Below are 24,431 nucleotides of genomic sequence, written 5' to 3'. Positions count from 1 at the left end.
TGTGTAGCATGAAAGCAGTCGCAATTGCGCCAAAATCTGATCACGTGCGCCAAAAAACCCTTTTAAATCCATGTCCCAGCAGCGCAAAAAGGAACTCGTCGGGATGTCTGACTAAATTGCGGTCTGCGGGGCCCTCAGAAAATGAGCCCCAATGTAAGAGATAACTATGAAAGCAACTCTAGGTATGAATAGAGAAGGAGTTAGGATGTAAAAATATATTGTGATAGGTTTTGTGAACTATTAAATAGCACAACTATGTTTAACACATTAATAAATGATGTCACCTTCAGAACTTGTTTTAAAATGTTTTAATTCCTCTATTCACCTCTCAATCACATGAGGACAATTACGAGGAACGGTCATAGAAAATAGACAACAATAGGGAACAAGACCATGATTTATTGTTAACAAAGGGGTATTCCCACGAAAACTTGTTTCTTAAAAGTACTCAGAATACCAAAATAACACATTTTCTAATTCACTGTTATTAACAAAACTGCAGCATTTAACAGATATAATTCCAACCTGTCTCTATCAGTCCTGGTGTAAACAATTTTGGTTGCCCCTGGACCAGACCATGTATCTTTTGAGTTTAGGGTTGGCAGACATCTTGTTCTCCCGTCTGACGCTGCACTGAGCTGCTCTGCATTTCAGGACGAGCTCACAGAGGAGAGTAAAGCTGCAGACAGATATCTGGGGATCTTTATCTGGGGAAGGAGGAGGCACATTACATGCCTGTAATAGTAGAGATCAGAATGCCATATGTAATAGGCATCTCATGGATCTCATCATCTCTCATCTCTGATCCGTCTCATTTCTCTTTCTATGTGTCAGATACTAGAGAATGTTCAGGAGCTAAATTAAAGTGTATATAAACCTGTACCCTGATAATCTAACACAGCATCTCACAGAACTAGCGGAATCATAATGTTTCTGCTTAGAGAGACCTCGCCCACACTCTGGAATCTTACACTGTCTATCACTTAGTAACAGGAGCTAAAACAGCAATAAAACTGTAAAATTGTAAAGTAAAGGGTTAAAAATTATCTTTATTGTATAAATCCTCGCTAGAGGATTGGGATTTGAGAATTTTCTTTTATGGGCAAACCCCTTTAAGTATTGCCTTTACCTTCACACTGGGGAAGACTCACAAAATCCTGGTGCTGCAGAAAGATATCCTACAACACTGGGGGTCACATTTACTTACCCGGGCCTGAGCGATCCCCGTTTTGGAAAGTCCGCCAGGATTGCACATCTGCCGCGATTCTGCACATCTGCTTGTGTTGCTTCCCCACTCTGGTCCGCCAGAGTTCACCTTCTACCCATTTAAATGTTAAATCTGGCTCTTAGTCCGAATCCGTCGGATCGTCCTAAGGCCCACCCCCCCATTTCTGTCACATGAAAGCCGGCGCATATGCGCCAAAATACATTAGCATGAGCCAAAGAACCCTTATAAATGCGGCGCAAATTGGAAATTGTTGGATATTCAGACGATAGTGCAGTTCGCGGACCCTTAGTAAATGAGCTTCTGGAAGTTTATTGTAGCTTTAAAGGGGAAAGGGGCATAGCTACAGCTGTAGTAGCAATAGCAACAGCTATGGGGCCCATGGTGTGAGGGGGCCATGGGATCTGGGGTATTGGGTGTGTGTGGTGTTAATATAATATATATGTGTGTGTATATTCTCTATGTCTCTATATGGCATTGTATGTATGTGTGTATTTGCTTTATGTCTGTGTATATGCTGCAATGGGTGTATATGGTACTGTATGTATGTATGTATATTCTGTATGTATGTATATGTGGTGTGTATATTGTATGTATGTATATGTGGTGTGTGTATACGGTATGTATGTTTATGCTGTATGTCTATATATACTATATATACAGTATAAGTATATTAAGTATATTAATATGTGGGGAAGGGGGGGTCCAATTCAGAAATCTGCTATGGGGCCTACTCTCTCCTAGTTACGCCCCTGAAAGGGGGCATAGCAATTGTGTTATCAATTTTATGTTTGTGATGGGGCAAAGAGACTGCTTTTATGAGGACTACAGGATTATCTTTGGGGCTATGTTTGGGAACTGCAGTCTACAAGAACATCTGACGTCGCCAGTAAATTCTAAGCTCTGTGGGAAGTCAAGCAACAATGTAAGGAAGTTGCTTTATAATCTTTTCCTGTACACTGTTTAATACATAGGGGTACACAATATTTCAGTATCCCTATACTGTATCCCAGTATACATAGTTATCATCAGTATCAGTTTACAGTTGATACCTTGAGTCATTTGGCTGTAGAATCGCAAGATGATACTATGTAACTTTTTGAACTCAGCACTTTCCTTTGGCTGCATACATCATTCTTTTATACAATGAAAACTCTTCGAGGCAATTTGGAATTTGCAGAAAAGTACTCTTTTTGAGTGCAATTAAAAATCTGCAACAAAATATCTTGTCAGAATCATGGGTCAGTCTTCTCAAAAGAGATGGTCTTTTACAAAGGTTACATTGTGTATTAAACTATTCGTGCCCTATTCTTGCTCGTGTCTCTGGAACCTTGGGAAGCATGAGACTCCCTGGAAGGTCTCTGTTCGTCACTCATCATTGGAGACACTGCATCCTCCCTGGGAGAATAAAGAGGAGAAATTGTGTCACTCTGTACCCTGGAAACAATAACATCAGAGGAAAAAACAGGAGTGGAAAACAAGCAGCTAGAGAACTGTCCTTAAAGGAGAGAGTCTCTGAAGACACCTATTTCTTTAACAATAGGATGAAGATAAATTAGAGGTTGCTTGGTGACACCCCCCAGTGGTCACAATAGCTGGGGACAAAATTTCCCCGGAAGTACCCCATACAGAATGAAGTGAGGGCTCATTCACAACCTGTGCTACATTCACTTCTGTTGAATTTCTTCCTGCCACAGATGTGTCATGGATATAAATGGAGAATAGGTGAAGTGTATGTATCTGCAGTCCATTCCACATAGAACACTTTAAATGATTTTTGGTAACCTCTTTTCTGCATATTTTGAACCCCCTACCATTGGACTCCAATGCCCATTTTTGTGGATAGAAGATTTATGTGTTTTTCGGCTCAACACATTTACGCCTAAGGACATAGTCAAAAAGTCTACTGCTGATTTTTTTTTTGTCACGGTAAATTATCAGTAGGTTAGTCAGCATTGTAACATAACAAGCATCCACAAAATGTGGCTTAGAGCCTTGAGTGGTTGTTAGAGCGAACTATTTTTGGCATCACTGAAGATTTTTCCTTTGCATTTCAAAGGGTGTAATTGATTTTAAGAAGCCGCAGTGTGAACTTCCACGCTGTAACTAAAAAAACCTGCACTGTAGTTCAATTTGTCATGGATTTTTTTAAATTTAAATCACACCTATTTTACTGGTATTGTACTTTGTATTAGCTACAAGTTTACGTCAGCTAAGCTGATGGGAGTACATCCCACAGGAACCTAGCCTTTCCCCCGCAAACCTGCTTAGTACAGATAAATCACCAGCTCTCAAATTATAATATAACTAGGAAGACTTAAAGAGGACCTGTCACCAAATTTTGACCACCCTGACTAACAATGCCTGTTGATAAAGGGTTACAAGTCCCCCCTATATCACCTAAAATTAGCTGCCAGTGGGGCACTATACCTTAATTACAGATGTTTTTCTAATATGCAGATTAGCTTTTCTGACTCATGTCTGGTATCTCTGACTCATCTCTCTCAGACTGGCAGTGGACCACACCCTCTTATTGTGACTAACAGCTCTGTGTCTCTACAAATCACTGCTCTGCCCCCTTGTACTTAGGAACAGTCTACTGATATTCAACTACAGACATATAGAGCTCTATGTCTGATGGGAAATATTGTGTACATTTTTTTACATGGTGCCTTGTGTTACATTCATGACATGTGACCAGTGATAGAAGGCTGAAGGTCAGCAGTGTAAGAATAGCAAACTGTACACCATGTATGTGATCACATGAAATCAAAGCGGCCTCCATGCATAAAGGAAAGGAGTAGACGTCTATGGAGGCTGCTGTAGCTTCATGTGGTCAGATACATTCATTGGGTACAGTTTATTATTATTAAGTGGCTAAAGGACCTGAGATGATGTCACTCTGGTCACATGACATGAACTGTGACCAGTAAGGAGGCATAAGGCATGGAGAGGAGTAGATGGGAGGGGCCGGCTGAGCAGAACACAAACCCCTCTGATACCAGGTAATGAAAGAGAAAAAGTGATTTATGTGGATGTAGGCGAAACAATTTTTAGCTAGAAGAAGGTTGTCAGTCAGTTAATAGTGCTCTATGGGAACCTGTCACTGGCTCTATATGTGCAAATGTGGTGACAGGTTCCCTTTAAGGACAAAGGAGTTAGTAAGAAGAGCTACATTAGGGGTGGGTACAAACCTAATTTCATTTCCTGGGTGATCAGATTTGGTGTCATTGTTTTTTTTCCCTCTGTAACACAGGAAATATAATAGAACAGCAGCGATGATGATCAGTGCCAGTAGAACCCCAATCACAGCGCCAGCCACCGCCCCTGCTTCACTGACACCTGCAAAAGATATGATATGATCTGAAATATAATCAGCTTCAGAACTGTCTACTATATAACAAAATAAATGGTGCTGTACAGATGAGGGCATGGAGGAAAGAAGTGTTAATGTGAAGAGTCCACAATAACAAAATATGGGCAGATAGTGGAAAAGTGTTATGGCAGACACTGAGGGGGACATTTATTATGGCCTTTCAAACTGAAAACTGTTTTTTTTCCTCGCTGCACCTCTTGCACCTGAATTTATTAATGGTCAGCGCCACAATATTGGTGTTTTCCGACACTCTCGACTTTGGGGCCGCTTGTGAATCTACCAGATTTTGTTGCTTCTATTTTTCCAACATGTTTTTTGGTGCATTTTGTGGCTCAAAAAGAGAGCAGCTAATAGTAAGTCTAAAGAGTTCTAAACCTTTTAGTCTGTGCGCCAATTCAATAATCTCTTGCCCCAAAAAAATTACATCCCACTGAATAAATACTGAGAATTACATCCAGTATACAAGACAAGAGAAGTGGTACTGTGCAGTGTCCATATATACAGAATAAGAGCAGATACTGAGAATTACACCCAGTATACAGGACAGGAGAGGTGGTACTGTGCAGTGTCTATATATACAGAATAAGAGCAGATACTGAGAATTACACCCAGTATACAGGACAGGAGAAGTGGTACTGTGCAATGTCCATATATACAGAATAAGAGCAGATACTGAGAATTACATCCAGTATACAGGACAAGAGAAGTGGTACTGTGCAGTGTCCATATATACAGAATAAGAGCAGATACTGAGAATTACACCCAGTATACAGGACAGGAGAAGTGGTACTGTGCAATGTCCATATATACAGAATAAGAGCAGATACTGAGAATTACATCCAGTATACAGGACAGGAGAAGTGGTACTGTGCAGTGTCTATATATACAAAATAAGAGCAGATACTGAGAATTACACCCAGTATACAGGACAGGAAAAGTGGCACTGTGCACTGTCCATATATACAGAATAAGAGCAGATACTGAGAATTACATCCAGTATACAGGACAGGAAAAGTGGCACTGTGCACTGTCCATATATACAGAATAAGAGCAGATACTGAGAATTACATCCAGTATACAGGACATGAGAAGTGGTACTGTGCAGTGTCCATATATACAGAATAAGAGGAGATACTGAGAATTACACCCAGTATACAGGACAGGAGAAGTGGTACTGTGCAGTGTCCATATATACAGAATAAGAGCAGATACTGAGAATTACATCCAGTATACAGGACAGGAGAAGTGGTACTGTGCAGTGTCCATATATACAGAATAAGAGCAGATACTGAGAATTACATCCAGTATACAGGATAAGAGAAGTGGTACTGTGCAGTGTCCATATATACAGAATAAGAGCAGATACTGAGAATTACATCCAGTATACAGGACAGGAGAAGTGGTACTGTGCAGTGTCCATATATACAGAATAAGAGCAGATACTGAGAATTACATCCAGTATACAGGAGAAGAGAAGTGGTACTGTGCAGTGTCCATATATACAGAATAAGAGCAGATACTGAGAATTACACCCAGTATACAGGACAGGTGAAGTGGTACTGTGCAGTGTCCATATATACAGAATGAGAACTGATACTGAGAATTACATCCAGTATACAGCACAAGAGAAGTGGTACTGTGCAGTGTCCATATATACAGAATAAGAGCAGATACTGAGAATTACATCCAGTATACAGGACAGGAGAAGTGGTACTGTGCAGTGTCCATATATACAGAATAAGAGCAGATACTGAGAATTACACCCAGTATACAGGATAAGAGAAGTGGTACTGTGCAGTGTCCATATATACAGAATAAGAGGAGATACTGAGAATTACATCCAGTATACAGGACAGGAGAAGTGGTACTGTGCAGTGTCCATATATACAGAATAAGAGCAGATACTGAGAACTACATCCAGTATACAGGACAGGAAAAGTGGCACTGTGCAGTGTCCATATATACAGAATAAGAGCAGATACTGAGAATTACACCCAGTATACAGGACAGGAGAAGTGGTAAAGTGCAGTGTCCATATATACAGAATAAGAGCAGATACTGAGAATTACATCCAGTATACAGGCAGAAGAATCCCCCAGTCCTGTGGGTACTATGGGCTCTGTCGTCTAAGACATCGTAAATTATATGACGTACACAATCTAAATATTGACACTGAATGAGTGAGAACCCTGCAGATGATTTCTTTATTCTGTGACTTGCTGTCAACACAGTAAGCTATAATCTTCTGTTACGTGATACATACAGATATTTATACATAAAGACATAATATAAGATGGTTATAGCAGTGTTGAATGTGTGACTCAGAGACTCCTCAATACTGCAGTTTAACTTCATATTGGGAGGCATTTATTATTGGCCGACATGTTTTTATTTGTTGCACCCCCATGTGTGCCATATTTATCAAATGTCGACGCCACAATTTAGCTTCTTTTCACAAAAGTCACAACTTTTTTTGTTGCTCAATTTGGGCAAAGGTTTTGAATCCTGACACTTTTACTGCACTTCTAGTTTCCTGAAACTTTCTTTGGCGCAAATTTTGGTGCATAATCAGATCAAGAAAAAGCAAATGTAACCCCTTTATCAGGGGCGTAAAAAGGAGATGCAGGGCCCCATAGCAGGTTTCTGAATGGGGCCCCCTTTCCCGCATATTTGTAATACTCACACATGTGAGCTACAATCATACATTTACACACTCATGTGGACACATATAGAGCATATACAAGCACATAAGGTCCCATATACAAACATACAACATATATGCACACATACAGTTTATAAAACACCATACATATACAGCATATACACATCACATGTATGTTATATATACATTATGCTGTACAATGTGCAGCATAATATGTATACAAAGGTGAACATCCTCCACTCTTTAGCTTGTCAGGTAGGATGACTGGGCCCCCTGACACTGTGCGCCCCATAGCAGCTGCTATGGCTGCTACCACTGTAGTTACGCCCCTGCCCTTTATGAATGTGTTATGACATTTCTTTCATGGTGCACCATATACAGTAAGGACGTGCGCTACAATATAAAGTCACAGTCATTTATTAGCGCCAAAACTAATAAATGCCTCCCTGCTTTATCTGCTTATTAGAAGAATATTTAGAAGGTAAAATGCTATGACGGTAGACAGTGGGGATTGCAGAAGGAATAACTGTGGCAACATTACTTGATACTGATATAGTCACTTGACATGTGGCTTGACCCATTTCATTGGAGGCTGTACAACGGTAGGTGCCGGACATTGGTTCTGACAGATTAGTGAGCAGCAGAGATCCCATGATCTGATCTGTATAAAGAAAAAGTTGAGAAAAAGATAATCACCTCCTTTTCATGCTTATTTTTCCATATAATATTTTTATACCTCCCAACTGTCCTTGACCCAACCGGAGAGTCCCAGATCAACTCTACCAGTGTCCTCCAGACCCCAACATAGTTTAATACAGAGATAAAGCAGAGAGCCTGTGAGACGGAGCTGCTGCGGGGGGCACAATATGAGGGAGGAATATGTGTTGTGGAGGTCGCATAATATGAGGGAGAGCTGCTTGAGGGTGTAATAATCTATGGGGGAGCTGCTGGGGGCACAAAATGAGGGGGGCACAATGTAAAGGGGAACTGGCAGAGGCACACTGTGACAGGAAGCTGGGAGGGGGGCAAATGTAATGTGTGGGACTGGAGTAAGGGGTGGGGCTTAGAATAAAGAAAATTTTCCCTGGCATTCTATAATAATATAACATTTGTCTCCTATTATACTTGATAATTATCCTCAGTGCTTCATACTTTCCATCATTCCTGGCAGTAGTGCATTTTTGTTGTCCACCATTGTCCATGTGTAGATAGGTGGGGGGTTGCCAGTAGATGAGCAGGTCAGGGTGGCATCTTGACCTTTGATGGTGTTTCCATTAGACTGACAGGTTGGAGAGGTTGGAGGAACTGAAAATGAAACACAAAAAAATGATTCCTCTTCATGTTTATATCACATACAATACAGTATGACTTCAAAGTGGTAAGCTTCATCAATAATCCTGGGACTAGAGACCCCACTTGCTGCCCTAACACTATTCCCACCAAGAGGATATTTTCAACTCTGGATCCTTCATTCGGACATTTTCTTATGTAGATGAAGTAGCCCTTTAGTCAAGGTGTACATTAAAGGTAGATCGAGCAGCTTATATTGAGGACCCTGGTTCTGGCTGGTTCCATCAACTTTGGTATTTGGAGTTTAAAACAACAACAGATTTTTGGTTGTTAGAGGAACTGTACTGTGATGAACATGTGGTTTAGTGGAATTAACCCAAATGTGGCTGGAAAGGGAAACAAATGCAAGACTCTATAACAGAGGTGCAACTTAATGCAACATATGTACCAGACTCTACAACCTAATGTATCATTTATAGTACCGGTCTCTTCATATGCGGAAGAGACACCCTTTGGACCCCACAAGGTTTCCTGATTACCAAACACCATAATGGGCATCTAGAGATGATTTTTACTAAGGGCCCCACTTTGCTATGTGCACCAATGCTGATGGGTCACCCGCAATGATATCTTTTCCTTACAGAGCACCAATTGCTATAGGTTTCCAAATGCTTGTAGAGGTGGCCTTAATTGTCAAAGTCTTACTTCCTGATCCTCACCAAGGACTGAGAGCTGGATGATTCCGGATCCGCTGCCACTGAAATCAGGAGGATTATTTACCTCACAAGCATAAGTACCATTGTCAGAGCCAATGAGATCGGCAAGCTTAATTGAGGCAGCCCCGGATGTTGGGGAGCTGTGGACAGCAGTGAGTCGGTCTGCCTGAGACCCTGGTTTATAAGTTGTTCCATCAGAATAGTAGTAAATCTGAATAGCAGAAGACAAAGTCAGTAATTATGTAATGTAACAAAATAGAACATGATGTTAAATATTATAAGGCAACAATAACATTTTATGTAACTTAACCCCTTAATGACCTGGCACTTTTTAGTTTTATAATTTCCATTTTTCACTCCCCACCTTCAAAAATCTATAACTTTTTTATTTTTACATGTAAAGAGGTCTGTGAGGGCTTATTTTCTGAGTAAAAATTTACAATAAAGCAGGGGAGGGGGTGGGTCTGACTCAAGTGGATGAGGACCCAAAGAAATCACCTTTATAGCGTGAAAGACAAATTACAATCAGTGATTTAAAAATATGCTTGCTTTTAATAGTTGCATTGAACAGAAAAAATGAAGCTCAAAGAGTCTTAATGGTATGAACTTGGCCTCTGCACTGGTGGTCAGTCTGTGAAAAAACAAATGATCGTATGAGAGTCAAATAATGGTGACCTCGTGATGGTGTAGTGAAGTAAATATAATATCAAGGGCTCACCTTGTTTGTTAGTAGTATATCTCAGGGATCAAAGGTAAAGTAACTCTATGAGACTCCTAGAGGAAATACCAAAGAAGATTCACCTTGGCTTCTGTGACTGTCAAAATAGTCAATTAGGGTCTTAGGTGAGAAAGGTAAAGATCCAAGCAGAGCACTTTAGAGTTTAAGAAAGAGAAGGGTGACTGATAGATATTAGTCCATCTGGGCTTGGGTCTTGCTGACCAAATAGTCATGTAAACAATCCCTATACAAGCCCTATTTAGGACATAGACTATTGCACCCTTATGACCTAGCCTCGGGACTATGGTCCTATGTGACCAAAGTCCCGACTGAAACCTGTCCCTGCAGTAACTGGCCCTATTACAGACCTATTCAGCAGGTATAGTCAGGTTTAAAGCCTTTTGGCGTCGTATACTGTCACAAGTAAGGGTCAAAATGGTGTTATAGAATGAAAAAGGAAACCCAAATCCCGACAAGGCTTGTTTCGCCCTATTGGGCTCATCAGGGGAACGCTGGGTTCTTCAGTAAACGCCCTTAGTGCCATAGGGGGTAAAAAGGGAGTGGAAAAAGCCAGGTAATGTTTAAGCCGTAGGAGGCGGTGTGCAGCTCCTAGTAGCAGCCATATCAACCAGTGGGTTGTCCTCAGTGCAGCTGAGCCCAGATGGACTAATATCTATCAGTCACCCTTCTCTTTCTTAAACTCTAAAGTGCTCTGCTTGGATCTTTACCTTTCTCACCTAAGACCCTAATTGACTATTTTGACAGTCACAGAAGCCAAGGTGAATCTTCTTTGGTATTTCCTCTAGGAGTCTCATAGAGTTACTTTACCTTTGATCCCTGAGATATACTAATAACAAACAAGGTGAGCCCTTTTATATTATATTTACGTCACTATACCATCACGAGGTCACCATTATTTGACTCTCATACGATCATTTCTTTTTTCACAGACTGACCACCAGTGCAGAGGCCAAGTTCATACCATTAAGACTCTTTGAGCTTCATTTTTTCTGTTCAATGCAACTATTAATAGCAAGCATATTGTTAAATCACTGATTGTAATTTGTCTTATTTTTTGAACAACAAAACACTTCATAGTGACGGTATTTATTATTCCATGCCATTTACTGGGAAGTGGGAAAAAATTCCAAATGCAGTGAAAATGGTGAAAAAACGCATTTGCTCCGTATACTTGTGGGCTTGGATTTTAAGGCTTTCAATATGCGCCAAACATATCTACTTTATTCTTTGGGTTGGTGCGCTCACTGAGATACCAAATTTCTAAAGGTTTTATAAAGTTTTCAAACATTTACAAAAATTAAAACCTCCTGTACAAAAAATTTGGGGGGGATTTTGCCATCTTCTGGCACTAATAACTCTTTCATACTTCAGTGTACAGATCTGTGAGTGGTGTCATTTTTTGCGACTTTTAATGACTTTTTTAATGCTGCCAATTTAATGCTAACCATTTTTTATAGAATTTTTTATATTTTTCAAAAAGGAAAAAAAAGCTATGTATGGCATTATAATGTCCAAGTCGCACATTGGAATGAAATGGTTAAAACGAGACAGCCTCAGGTCTTTGGAAGAACCGAGGCTGTCATGGCGACCGATCGTCGCTCCCTGATGACGTCCCGTGGAGCGATCGTCACCAAAATAGTGGGGCCCATGTGCTGCCATCTTTTTTAAGCCGCCAGCAAAACTGTTTTGCCGCCGGCGATCAATGGCATAACACTCGCGAGCGTGGGTGTTACCGGCAAGTCTTTGCTTCAATATGCAGCAAAGACTTACCGGCTATGGAGAGGGCACACACCGTTAGGGGGTTAAAGGGAACCTGTCACCAGGGACCTCATTCTCACTAAAGACAGGTTGCAGAAACCCATCACACCTGCATTGCAAATATGTCTTTCTGCCCATCAAAAGTCGCAAAAAATGACAACACCCACAGCTCTGTTCACCAAAGTATAAAAAAGTTATTAGTGCCAGAAGACGGCAAAATGAAGAATTTTTTTTTTTTATATACAGGAGGTTTTCATTTTTGTACATGTATGAAAACATTATAAAACCTATACAAATTTGGTATCCCTGTGACTGTACTGACCCAAAGAATGAAGTAGACATGTTATTTGAGGCACAGAGTGAAAGCCGTAAAATCCAAGCCCACAAGAAAATGTCTCAAATGCATTTTTTCATAATTTTCACTGCATTCAGAATTTTTTTCCCGCTTCCCAGTATACAGCATAGAATATAAGTACCATCAATATGAAGTGCGATTTGTTAGGCAGCAAACAAGCCCATACATAGCTCTTTACATGGGAAAATAAAAAAGTTATAGATCTTTGAAGGTGGGGAGTAAAAACTAAAGACGCAAAAACTAGGGTCTGGTCCTTTAGGGGTTAAAGAAAGCAGAAAGACATATTTGCAATGCAGCTATAATGGGCTTCTGCAACCTGTCTTTAGTAAGAATTAGGTCCCTGGTGACAGGTTTCCTTTGAGAAAATGAAATAAACTGTGCAATGAAGAAAACTATAACATAATATGAAAATTAAATAAATTATCATACATGTATAATATTATAAAATAATTTATTGTTTCATAATTAAACAGTAACACTTTAGGGGTATTTTTAAATGACAGTAGTAATTATTTGACATAAAAAACACAATACATTGATTGTTAAGGTGTTAACATTCTATTCAGACAAACTTTACTATGACTATACCATCAAGAAGGTCAAAATTAAATTAAATATCAAAATGAAAGGACAAAATTAAATATCTGCTATAATATTTAAAATTGCCTTATCTCTCAAATCGTAATATATATATATATATATATATATATATATATATATATTGATTATAAATGTGGATTCAAGTAAATGACAATTCACTTTGCAGTTAGGTAGAACAATTACTCACTCCATAGTTATTAATGTACAGTAAAAAGGAGAAACTGGCGGAATAGATTATGTGTGACATTTATAAGAAAAGAAAAGATGTGGGTCACAAATACATATCAGTCTTGGAGAGAGCCACTGTTGTCAAGTCATTTCGATCTACATTGTATCTCCTTCTGCGGAAACTGGATAAGAACCATTATTATTGCCTACACAGAGGTTAATGGCACAGCACTTCTAGAATTCTTAAAGGGGTATTCCCACAAAGACAAGAGTCTTAAATATACTCAGGATAACAAAATAACACATTCACTAATACACTGTTATTAACAAAAATACAGAATTTGACATATAATTTCAACCTGTCTTTATCAGTCCTGTTGTATACAATTTTGGTTTCCCTGGGATTTGACCGTTAATCTTCTGACCATGGTCGGGCAGGCCAGATTCTTCTCATGAATAGCTTCTGCTGTCTGCACACTGCCGTGCTCTCTGCATCCTGCCCCACCCCTGCATTACAAAACCAGTTTATACACAGACACTTCTTGCTAACAACCGTGCAGAGAGTTACTCTACAAGATACAGATTAGATAACATCTTTGTAGCAGGGGAAGGAGTTATAGCGGAGCTGACTGTGTGTTATAGCTGAGATGTAGCTGTGCTGAAGTGTGTCATTGTGTGTTATATCCAACTCATCATCTCATCTCTGGTCTCTCTCATCTCTCTTTTTCTATATGTCAGATACTAGTAGAATGTTCAGAAGCTAAATAACCATGTAGATAAACCCTATACTATGACAATTTAATGACATTGTCAGCATACAGCAGCTCATATCACAGAGGAATGCTGTCTGCTTAGAGAGTCCCTGTCCACACTCTGGAATTTTATACTGACTATCACTGAGTTATAGGAGCTAAAACAGCAATAAAACTGAGTTGAGTTATAGTCTAAAGAAAGTGGTTAAAAATGATCCTTATTGTGTAAACATCACTAGGGGATTTAAATTTGAGAACTTAAAGGGCAAAATATGCCAGATAATATCGTGATATATACCCCAATCACTGTAGTAGTAGTAACACAGGTTTCCAGGTAACTGAGGAATAAATATTACTGAGAACCTTCTGAAAAGGATTTGCACGGGAAGTGATGACTGAGTGCTATATTCATAAGTAATCTTTAGATTTGGTTCTTAAATGGGCAGCTCAATCTAAACATCAATGACCATAATTATTTGCTACAGTTATTTTACCTGCTGCCATTTTCCTGTTTTGCTGTTACTAGGTAAAAACTTCCATTCCACCACGAACTGATTGCCCACAGTGGTTGAATATAGACAGGGCAGATTCACAGAGGAGCCGGCTTTTCCAACCACAGTTTTTTCAGGCGTTGACACTGACACAGAGATAACCCAGCCTTAAAAAGAAAGCAATGGACCCAGTCTGAATATAATGGAAGGGGTACAATATGCATTTTATCTTATTCACATTATACAATCTATAAAACTAAAATTTATAATTGATTTGCAGGGATTTATAAAGACTATTAAACTCTGATATACTGCTGCTTTCCTGGAACTCTGCTCTGCTTCTCTTAAAGGAAATCTACCAACAAAATCAATCATGATAAATTTAGGGACATTTACTCATAGATTCAGGTACCATGACTGTAGTAATCTTCTTACTTTTGTTATCAGTGACCTTCTCCCACCTAAAATCAACTTTTAAAGTAATGATAACGAGCCTGAAATACTCTCTGGGGGTGTTCCAAGAGCCCATCCATGCTTTAGCTTCACAGGCTGTTACACTGTCTCCCCTCCCCCTCTGCCACTTCGGCACTTCCCCCTCCCTTTGCCTGCTGTAATCTCACTGCAGCACACAGTGGGAGGGAAAGTGTTCCTTGCACACTATAACAGCCAGTAGGTCTGCAGCAAGGAGGGTCTCTAGTAATGCTTCCAGAGTCCTTCTAACTCATTTGGATAATTTTAAATGTTGATTTTAGAAGGAGGATAATAAATATAAAAAGATTACCACAGTAACAGTGCCTGGATCTTTGAGCAAGAACAGTGCGTCTGCATGAAACTACGTGAAATATGTACCATATATACTCGAGTATAAGCCGACCCGAGTATAAGCCGAGACCCCTAATTTTACCACCAAAAACTGGGAAAACCTATTGACTCGAGTATAAGCCGAGGGTGGGAAATGCATTGGTCACAGACCCAGCCAAGTATATAGCCAGCCAGCCCCCTATAATATACAACTTGCCCCCAGTAGTATACAGCCTGCTCCCAGTAGTGTACAGCCCTGCCCCCCAGTAGTATACAGCCTGCCCCCAGTAGTATACAGCACTGCCCCCAGTAGTATACAGCACTGCCCCCAGTAGTATACAGCACTGCCCCCAGAAGTATACAGCCACCCCAGCCTGCCCACAGTAGTATACAGCCACCCCAGGCAGCCCCCAGTAGTATACAGCCACCCCAGGCAGCCCCCAGTAGTATACAGCCATCCCAGCCTGCCCCCAGTAGTATACAGCCACCCCAGCCTGCCCCCAGTAGTACACAGCCACCCCAGCCTGCCCCCAGTAGTATGCAGCCACCCCAGCCTGCCCCAGCAGTATACAGCCACCCCAGCCTGCCCCCCAGTAGTATACAGCCTGCCCCCCAGTAGTATACAGCATGCCCCCAGTAGTATACAGCCACCCCAGCCTGCCCCCCCCAGTAGTATACAGCATGCCCCCAGTAGTATACAGCGTCCCCCCAGTAGTATACAGTGTCCCCCCAGTAGTAAACAGTGAGCCCAGAATAAAAAAAAAAAAACTTATTTACTCACCTTCCGGTGGCCCCGATGCGCAGCGCTGCTCCCCCGATGTCATCGCGGTTCCTCTTCTGGCTTCCCGGGTCCTCTTTTTGCTTCTGCGCCATCTTCTGTCTTCTTTAACATCGCGTTGGGCGCCGCAACTGTTCTCTCCCGTGCGGCGCCTAGTATGACGTCATACTAGGCGCCGCACGGGAGAAGAACAATGGCGGCGCCCAACGCGATGTTAAAGAAGACAGAAGACGGCACGGAAGCAAGAAGAGGAGCCGGGAAGCCAGAAGAGGAGCCGCGATGACATTGGAGGAGCAGAGCTGCGCATCGGGGCCACCGGAGGGTGAGTATATAAGTTTTTTTTAGTCCATTTTTAATTATTTTTTGACTCATGTATAAGCCGAGGGGACGTTTTTCAGCACATTCTTTGTGCTGAAAAACTCGGCTTATACACGAGTATATACGGTAGTATAATTATTATTAAATTCATAGCACAATTGAAAGAGATAAAAAAGTTAATATGCCAACTAAAATAATAGATGGGAAAGATTAGGACTGATGGTAAGATATATGGAATAACATAATGTTTTATATGTTACTTTTCTTTTAGAATGTTCCTATGCTATTTCTGAAGCTTTTTGCTGACTTTTGAGACGGTTTGCCGTGGACAGCTTTTTGTCATTTTTTGTACATTTACCGAATTTTTTGGACTATAAGATGCACATTTTAGCAAGAAAAAATCTTGCTAAAAAGTGCCTGCGCCTTATAGACCGAAGGTCAGGAGGATCCAGCACTTCCAGACCATCCTGAATCCTTTAAGGGAGATCGGGTGATTCCCTGATATAGAGCTGCACCCTCTCTCCCAGAGAGGAGAGCCTCCGCACTGCTCTCCCCTCTCCCGGTTGTCCTACAGGACCTGCAGTGATGTCAGAATCATGTGACTGATCACATGCTTCTTACATCACCACATACTGCTGAGTATGGGGACATGCTGCCCTGGGACAGCATGTGTGTGTAACTGTATTGTTGATGCAGAGCTGTGTGTGTAACTGTATGGATGAAGCAGAGCTGTGTGTAACTGTATGGATGTAGCAGGGCTGTGTGGGTAACTGTATGGTTGATGCATAGCTGTGTGTATCTGTATGGATGTAGCAGAACTGTGTGTGTGTAACTGTATGGATGATGCAGAGCGGTGTGTGTAACTGTGTGGATGAAGCAGAGCTGTGTGTGTAAATGTATGGATGAAGCACAGCTGTGTGTGTAAAACTATGGATGAAGCAGTGCTGTGTGTGTAAATCTATGGATGAAGCAGAGCTGTGTGTGTAAATGTATGGATGAAGCAGAGCTGTGTGTGTAACTGTATGGATGAAGCAGAGCTGTGTGTGTAAATGTATGGCTGAAGCAGAGCTGTGTGTGCTGTGCTTTAGTGTGACCAACAGGGATATTTTAATTGGTGTCAAATATATTTATCCTTTTTTGGAAGCCTAAATCTAGGGTGCGTCCTATAGTAAGAAGCGTCTTATAGTCCGTAAAATACGGTACATATTTTTGTGGGTTAAAAATGTCCACAGTTGTCATCTCTTATAAAGAGTAAATGAATGCCATTGGTTTAATCTTTTCCTATTACTATGTTCCCCTGTGCCATATATCAATTTTGTATACCTCTCTTTCTAATTCCAAGGCATTCGTTTTATGAACTGCATATTCTAGATAGGGCCTAACCAGTGTGGTAGTGGTAAGCCTCTATTCTATGAGTCCTAAATATCTTTTCATACAAGACAATATCCGCTGGCCTTAGAAGCAGTTGATTGGCACCCAGTTTAGACTACAACACATTGTTAGGATCAGTGGATCCTCTGGACCACCGCGGGAGATAGAACTAGCCAACACCCGGAACCGGAGCCTAGCAGCACCTGGTATTCACCAGAGCCCGCCGCAAAGCGGGTTGGACTTGCTGCGGCAGGATACCACTAGGTCGTTCCCAGGTGTGACTAGCCCGCGGTGGCGGCCGAGGTCGAGGTACCTTAGCGGATGACAATCTCGTAGACAGGCACAGGGTCAGGGCAGGCGGCAGAGATGCAACGTCAAGTCCAAGTCCGGGGTCAGCAACAGGAGGTCCAGACAGGTGGGAACGGGAACACAGGCACACGGAACACAGCAACACGGAGGAACTCAGGTAACACGGCAACACAGGACTCAGGAGCGGGAACACACAGGAACGCAGGAATACGCAGGAATACAGGAATACACAGGAACGCAGGAATACTCGCTTGGAAGCTTTCTCTAAGGCTATGAGGCACAAAGATCCGGCAGGGGACACAGGAAGAGGCAGGATTCTTAAAGGTGAGGTGTTCAGCCAGTGAACCAATTAGCGGTGCGCTGGCCCTTTAAATTTTCGGCAGGAGCCGCGCGCGCGTCCCCGCCTCCACGGCAGTCCGGGGAAGAGCAGGAGCCGGGAGAGGTGAGTGAGGAGACCAGCCTGCAGCGGGGACACACGGGGGGGCATGGATGCGCCCGCGATCCGAGACAGGGATCGCGGGAGCACCCGTGACAGTACACCCCCCTTTGGCCTCCCTCTCTTCTTGGGCCTGAGAAAACGTTGGAGCAGGCTCTTGTCCAAGATGTTATCCTCTGGCTCCCAAGATCTCTTCTCAGGACCAAATCCTTTCCAGTCTACCAGAAACAACCGCCTACCTCTCACTGTCTTAGTATCCAGGATCTCCTTCACCTCGGAGACATCAGTAGTGTCCGCTTGTGGTGCCGGAGGGAGAGGAACTTGTCGGGTGAAGCGGTTTAAGATGACTGGCTTGAGGAGGGAAACGTGGAAGGAGTTGGGTATGCGCATGCTAGGAGGCAGCCGCAATTTGTAGGCCACCGGGTTGATGTGACTGAGGATTTCAAATGGACCCAAGAACCGGGGTCCCAATTTGAAGCCAGGGATCTTCAGTCGGACGTACCTTGAGGATAACCAGACCCTGTCACCAGGAGCTAAGACAGGAAAAGGCCGACGTTTCTTGTCCACTTGATGCTTGGTCTTGGCAGAGGTTTGGAGCAATGAGGTACGGACTTGTTCCCAGATGGCTTTTAGATCCTGTACCAAGTCCTCCACAGCAGGAACATCTGCAGACACAGGTAACGGAAGAGGAGGCCGTGGGTGCAGTCCGTAATTAATAAAGAAGGGAGCAGAACCAGCAGAAGTGGAGTCCAGGGAATTGTAGGAAAACTCCGCCCATGGTAAAAGAGAAGCCCAGTCATCCTGACGAGCGGACACAAAGTGGCGGAGATAGCACCCCAAAGTCTGATTCAGCCTCTCTACTTGGCCGTTGGACTGAGGATGATAGGCAGAGGAAAAGCCCAATTTCACTTGCAGCTGGTTGCACAGAGATCTCCAGAACTTGGACACGAACTGAACACCTCGATCAGAAACGATGTGCCGGGGAAGGCCATGAAGCCGGAAGATGTGCTGGAAGAAGAGACTGGCAAGACGTGGGGCTGAAGGCAAACCTGGTAGAGGGACAAAATGGGACATCTTAGAGAAGCGGTCTGTTACCACCCAAATAACGGTATTGCCAGATGATGGCGGCAGATCAGTAATGAAGTCCATAGCCACGTGAGACCACGGGCAGGTAGGCACGGGTAACGGCAACAGAAGACCAGCTGGTTTTTGTCGTAAGGGCTTATTGCGAGCACAAGAGGCACAAAACCGCACAAAATCCCAAACGTCCTTGACCAAATCAGGCAACCAATAGAAACGGGAAATCAGGGCCACAGAACGTTGCACCCCAGGGTGCCCAGCCACTCGAGAAGAATGTCCCCAGGTCAGGATCCTCTTTCGAAGTCCAGGTCGTACATAAGTCTTGCCGGGAGGTAATTGCCGAAGGTCCACCGGCGCTGCCAGCACAAGCCTCTCTGGAGGAATGATGTGTCTTGGGGCATAGTCCTCCCTCATAACATCGGAAGCACGTGACAGGGCGTCAGCCGTGATGTTTTTCTCGGCTGGATGAAAATGGATCTGGAAGTCAAAACGGGAAAAGAAGAGGGACCACCGGGCTTGACGTGGGTTCAACCATTGAGCTGTCTGTAGGTACTGGAGGTTCTTGTGGTCCGTGAAAATACTGACTGGAAATCGAGCTCCCTCCAGCAGATGACGCCATTCCTCCAAGGCAAGCTTGATAGCCAGAAGCTCACGATCCCCTATAGAATAATTCCTCTCTGCGGAGGAAAATGTTTTGGAGAAGAAGCCACAGGAGAGAGTTCGGCCCCTAGGCCCCTTCTGGGTAAGAACCGCTCCAGCTCCTACGGAAGAGGCATCGACTTCCAGAAAGAATGGCTTCTCGGTATCAGGTCTGGTAAGAACAGATGCAGAGGAAAATGCAGTCTTTAATCTCGTGAAGGCCTCCTCAGCCGCAGGGGGCCAGAGACGAGAATTGACACCTTTCTTTGTTAGCGCCACCAGTGGAGCTACCAGGGATGAAAAATGTGGAATGAATTGGCAAAGCCCAGGAATCTTTGGATAGCACGCAGTCCCACTGGGCGTGGCCACTGAAGAACTGCAGATAGTTTAGCGGGATCCATCTGCAGGCCTCTGTCGGAAATAATGTAGCCAAGGAATGGAAGGCTCCTTTGATGAAAGTGGCATTTTTCCAGTTTGGCATAGAGATGGTTAGTCCTGAGGCGACTGAGCACTTGCCGTACATGGGACTGATGGGACTCGAGATCAGCAGAAAACACGAGGATGTCATCCAGGTAAACCACAACACAGCTGTACAATAAGTCCCTGAAGATATCATTAACAAATTCCTGGAAAACGGCTGGTGCATTGCAAAGTCCACAGGGCATAACTAAATATTCAAAATGCCCATCACGGGTGTTAAAGGCAGTCTTCCACTCGTCACCCTTCCTGATTCGAATAAGATTGTAGGCACCACGAAGATCCAACTTGGTAAAGACTCTCGCGCCCCATAGACGATCAAACAACTCCGTGATCAGCGGCAAGGGGTAGCGATTCTTAGTGGTGACTTTGTTAAGACCGCGATAGTCTATACAGGGGCGAAGAGAGCCATCTTTCTTGATGACAAAAAAGAAACCTGCGCCAGCTGGAGAGGAGGATTTACGTATGAAACCTCTTTGCAGATTTTCCTTAATATATTCAGACATGGCAGCTGTTTCGGGTACCGAGAGCGGGTACACCCGACCCCGTGGAGGAGAAGAGCCGGGCAGCAAGTCGATGGGGCAATCGTAGGGACGATGTGGAGGAAGAGTCTCAGCCTGTTTTTTGGAGAACACATCTGCGAAATCCAAGTATGGAGCGGGGAGCCCCTCCAGGGGCTTGGGAGACAAGGTGGAAGTCCAGACAGGGAGCGGACGAGGAATCTCCATACAATGAGAAGAACAAGCCAGGCCCCAACGGAGAGTCTCCCCAGAGGACCAGTCCAGCACAGGGGCATGTTGCTGCAACCAGGGGAGACCCAACAGGAGGGTGGAAGTGCTTTGGGGTAGTACAAAAAAAGAAAGTCTTTCTTTATGTAAGGCTCCAACTTGCAGAAGCAGGGGTTCCGTGTGAAACCGGATGGGCACGGAAAGAATTTGGCCACTGACTGAGGCAATGGACAATGGTTTCTCAAGACGAACCACTGGGAAGTGATGCCGGGAGACCAGGGCTGTGTCCATAAAGTTCGCTGTAGAGCCTGAATCCAGGAAAGCAGAAACTTGGATCTGGGTGCCGGTGTCTACGCTGAGGAGCACAGGAATAATCAGATGTGGAGAAGCTTGGCACACACCAAGGGACGCTTCTCCCAAGAGCCCTAGGTGCTGGCGTTTCCCGGACGTTGGGGACGAACAGGACAAGTCCCGATGAAGTGCCCTGGATTGGCACAATACAGACAAAGGTTCTCCTGTCGTCTTCTGGAACGCTCTTGTAGAGAGAGCTGGATTCTGTCCACCTGCATGGGTTCCTCAGCAGACGATACAGGCGGAGGCTGGAGCGGTCTTTGGAAGGCAGGTGCTAGGCGAGGAAAACGTCTTACCTGAGCTTGAGGATGCTCAGAGCGAAGTTCCTCGGCGCGTTCCTTAAACCGGACATCAATCCAAGTGGCCAGAGTGATGAGACCACCCAGAGTTGACGGTAGATCCCGAGCTGCCAGCGCATCTTTGACCTGCGGCGAGAGTCCTTTCTCAAAGGTGGCGATGAGAGCTGCATTGTTCCAGGCAAGTTCAGAGGCCAGGGTGTGGAACTGAACAGCATACTCTCCCACAGACGAGTTGCCTTGGCGCAGGTTCAACAACGCAGTCTCGGCAGAAGAAGCCCGTGCTGGTTCCTCAAAAACGGCCCGGAACTCCGCCAGAAAAGCCGCAAGAGTAGCCGTGACCGGGTCGCCTCTGTCCCAAAGAGGAGTGGCCCAGGCCAGGGCCTTCCCAGAGACAAGACTGACGAAGAATGACACCTTGGAACGCTCCGTGACAAATTGCGAAGGCATAAGTTCTATTTGTAGAGAGCATTGAGTAATAAAACCCCTGCACTGTTTGGGGTCTCCGTCAAATTTGCTGGGCATAGACAGCCATAGTCGTGGTTCAGCAGCAGGAAGGCAGACTGGGGTTGCAGGAGCCACGGGAGCAGACACGGGGGCCTGTTGCTGTGCGGCTAGCAGCTGTTGCAGCATGGTGGTGACTTGATCCAGCTGTTCGCGTTGAGCGACAATCTCCCGGGATTGCTGGACCACTATGGCAGCAAAGTTTGGTCGAGTGGGAAGCGGAACCTCGGCGGGATCCATGGCCGGATCTTACTGTTAGGATCAGTGGATCCTCTGGACCACCGCGGGAGATAGAACTAGCCAACACCCGGAACCGGAGCCTAGCGGCACCTAGCGGGAGGGGCAGGCACTTAATAAATGCCCTCCATTGAATAGTTTGCCCTAATGGGAAATTTGTGAGTAATACTGAATGATAGAATAGAATAGAATGCTTTATTGTCCCCATAGGGGAATTTGATTTTGTCACAACGACAGCAGCAATGATGGTGGCATCATTAAAGATGACAATGGGGTATATTTATCAGAGCCTCTGCGCCACTTGTGATTATTTTGCCCTCTCTGCCACCTTCACACGAGTGGGGCATGAAGGGGTGCGGGCGACTTTTCAGGGCCTAGCGTAGAATAAACGCCCTGAAACTTGTGTTCTACCACCACTAATAATCCGAGACCATTTTTTGCAGGAATTTTCACTACAACTTTCTGGAAATTATCTTTCAGACAGTTTCAATATAATGCAAATTATACCTCCCAAACCAGTAGACCTTATTTTATCTATAGGTCAAATGCCTTACACAGTCCAAAAACACTATATGCACTGTGGCAACTCTGTATAGACAATTCTGCCTAGTACTAGTACTGTACTAATCTCTTCTTAAAAATAATCTAACAACTTCTCTCCTTAGTACAACTGTGTTACAACACCGCTAGATGATAATAGTTGTTTTTGAGAAATAAGATCGGAATGACACAGCACAAAGATGTAAGATCAGTTGTGGGGAACTAAATGATATGCCATCGATACAATAGACCAGTAGAGGACAAATTTATCTTAGTTTGACTGTACCGTTTCTCTGCTATTCCTCATTTCTTCTGTTATGTTAATAATAACACAAACAAAGTTTTCAATTTGCAGCTTTTCAGAGCAAAAATATTGTGTAATTTGAAAGGAGATACATATTCTGTTCTTAGACACAAGATCCGCTCAGATAAAAATCACAATATTCATTGGTAGTGTCTGCATTATGTGATATTGCCCCCATAATACAACTGTCTGTTGGTAGGGGATGGGAATAGAGGATATAAACATTCTGTCTGCCATCAGCCAACACTAGGGGGAGCTTAGTAGTTAATTGGATACTGTTCCGTTAATGAGTTAAACGCAAGTTGTGAAAAGTGAGCCGTCCCTGGTGCTTTCAGGCAGAGAACATGTATAAAATCGTAACCCATTTCTTATCTTCCTTCAAACAAGGAATGTGTGTTTGTACCTGTGCATGTAACCAGTTACATATAGATTTTTAGAATGTAGAATAACACTGCGGATAACACTAGTACAGTTCTTGCATATTAATAACATTTAGAAGCAGTTACCTACCTGTGTGAACAGCAAGACCAAGGACTATGAGAAGAGAACATTGGTGGAGCATGGTGTCCAACGCTGGTTTCTATGTCTTTCTGATAACAAGGACTGGAACATGTTATCGGCTCAACCATTGTGTGAGTCACCTGGACCAGCCCAACTGCACATGAGGACCCACCATATTTACATAGTGTTATAATGTAGACTAAGAGAAAACTACTTCTGTGTGCAGAGGAGGAAGCAAGAAAACACAATGATTATACGTGTACCAGAATATTCTAGGCAAAACCTGTGACCTAGAGTAATACTACCCACCTTAACAGTCACTTGACCTGCCACTTCTTTATATAGGGCAGACCTTAGGAAATTACGTCTTCTCCTTCCTGCTTGCTCTGTGTTTCTACGTTGAACATTTATTTATCTATTTTATCCTGCAAGATTAAAGCCAGATTATTCACACATAATTCATATTTCCATCTGTAGGGGCAGGGTTAAATTAGTTACACACACACACACACATATATATATATATATATATATATATATATATATATATATATATATATATATATATATATATGTCATACTTGTATACATATGCTGTAGTAGTTATATTCTTGTACATAGGAGCAGCA

General features: G+C 43.2%; 1 protein-coding gene across 2 annotated transcripts; it reads right to left on the bottom strand.

The window, feature by feature from the left end:
• Window positions 1-316: 316 nt before the first annotated feature.
• On the bottom strand, window positions 317-24,202 carry VSIG2 (V-set and immunoglobulin domain containing 2). 2 transcript variants are annotated; one of them, XM_072156623.1, is made up of 8 exons: window positions 24,112-24,202; window positions 23,812-24,018; window positions 14,136-14,299; window positions 9,273-9,480; window positions 8,416-8,568; window positions 7,805-7,924; window positions 4,420-4,567; window positions 317-2,623 (listed from the first exon to the last, which is right to left on the bottom strand). In XM_072156623.1, the coding sequence occupies exons 2-8, from the start codon at window positions 23,861-23,863 to the stop codon at window positions 2,515-2,517; spliced, it is 954 nt and encodes a 317-aa protein (XP_072012724.1). In that variant the 5' UTR covers window positions 23,864-24,018; window positions 24,112-24,202; the 3' UTR covers window positions 317-2,514. The 2 variants fall into 2 exon arrangements, with proteins under 2 accessions (XP_072012724.1, XP_072012723.1); XM_072156622.1 differs by lacking the exon at window positions 24,112-24,202 and having other exon boundaries at window positions 23,812-24,090.
• Window positions 24,203-24,431: the final 229 nt, after the last annotated feature.

Source organism: Engystomops pustulosus, chromosome 6, assembly GCF_040894005.1.
Source record: "Engystomops pustulosus chromosome 6, aEngPut4.maternal, whole genome shotgun sequence".
Taxonomy (NCBI): domain Eukaryota; kingdom Metazoa; phylum Chordata; class Amphibia; order Anura; family Leptodactylidae; genus Engystomops; species Engystomops pustulosus.
This window is presented reverse-complemented; position numbering and strand designations above follow the sequence as displayed.

Excerpts from the sequence above, each read along its gene's own strand:
- VSIG2 (XM_072156623.1), bottom strand. The coding sequence starts at position 23,863 with ATGCTCCACCAATGTTCTCTTCTCATAGTCCTTGGTCTTGCTGTTCAC. Across the intron at positions 8,569-9,272 it reads CATCCAGCTCTCAGTCCTTG|TTCCTCCAACCTCTCCAACC; the intron begins GTGAGGATCAGG and ends TTTCATTTTCAG. Across the intron at positions 7,925-8,415 it reads ACTGCCAGGAATGATGGAAA|ATCAGATCATGGGATCTCTG; the intron begins GTATGAAGCACT and ends TTCTTTATACAG.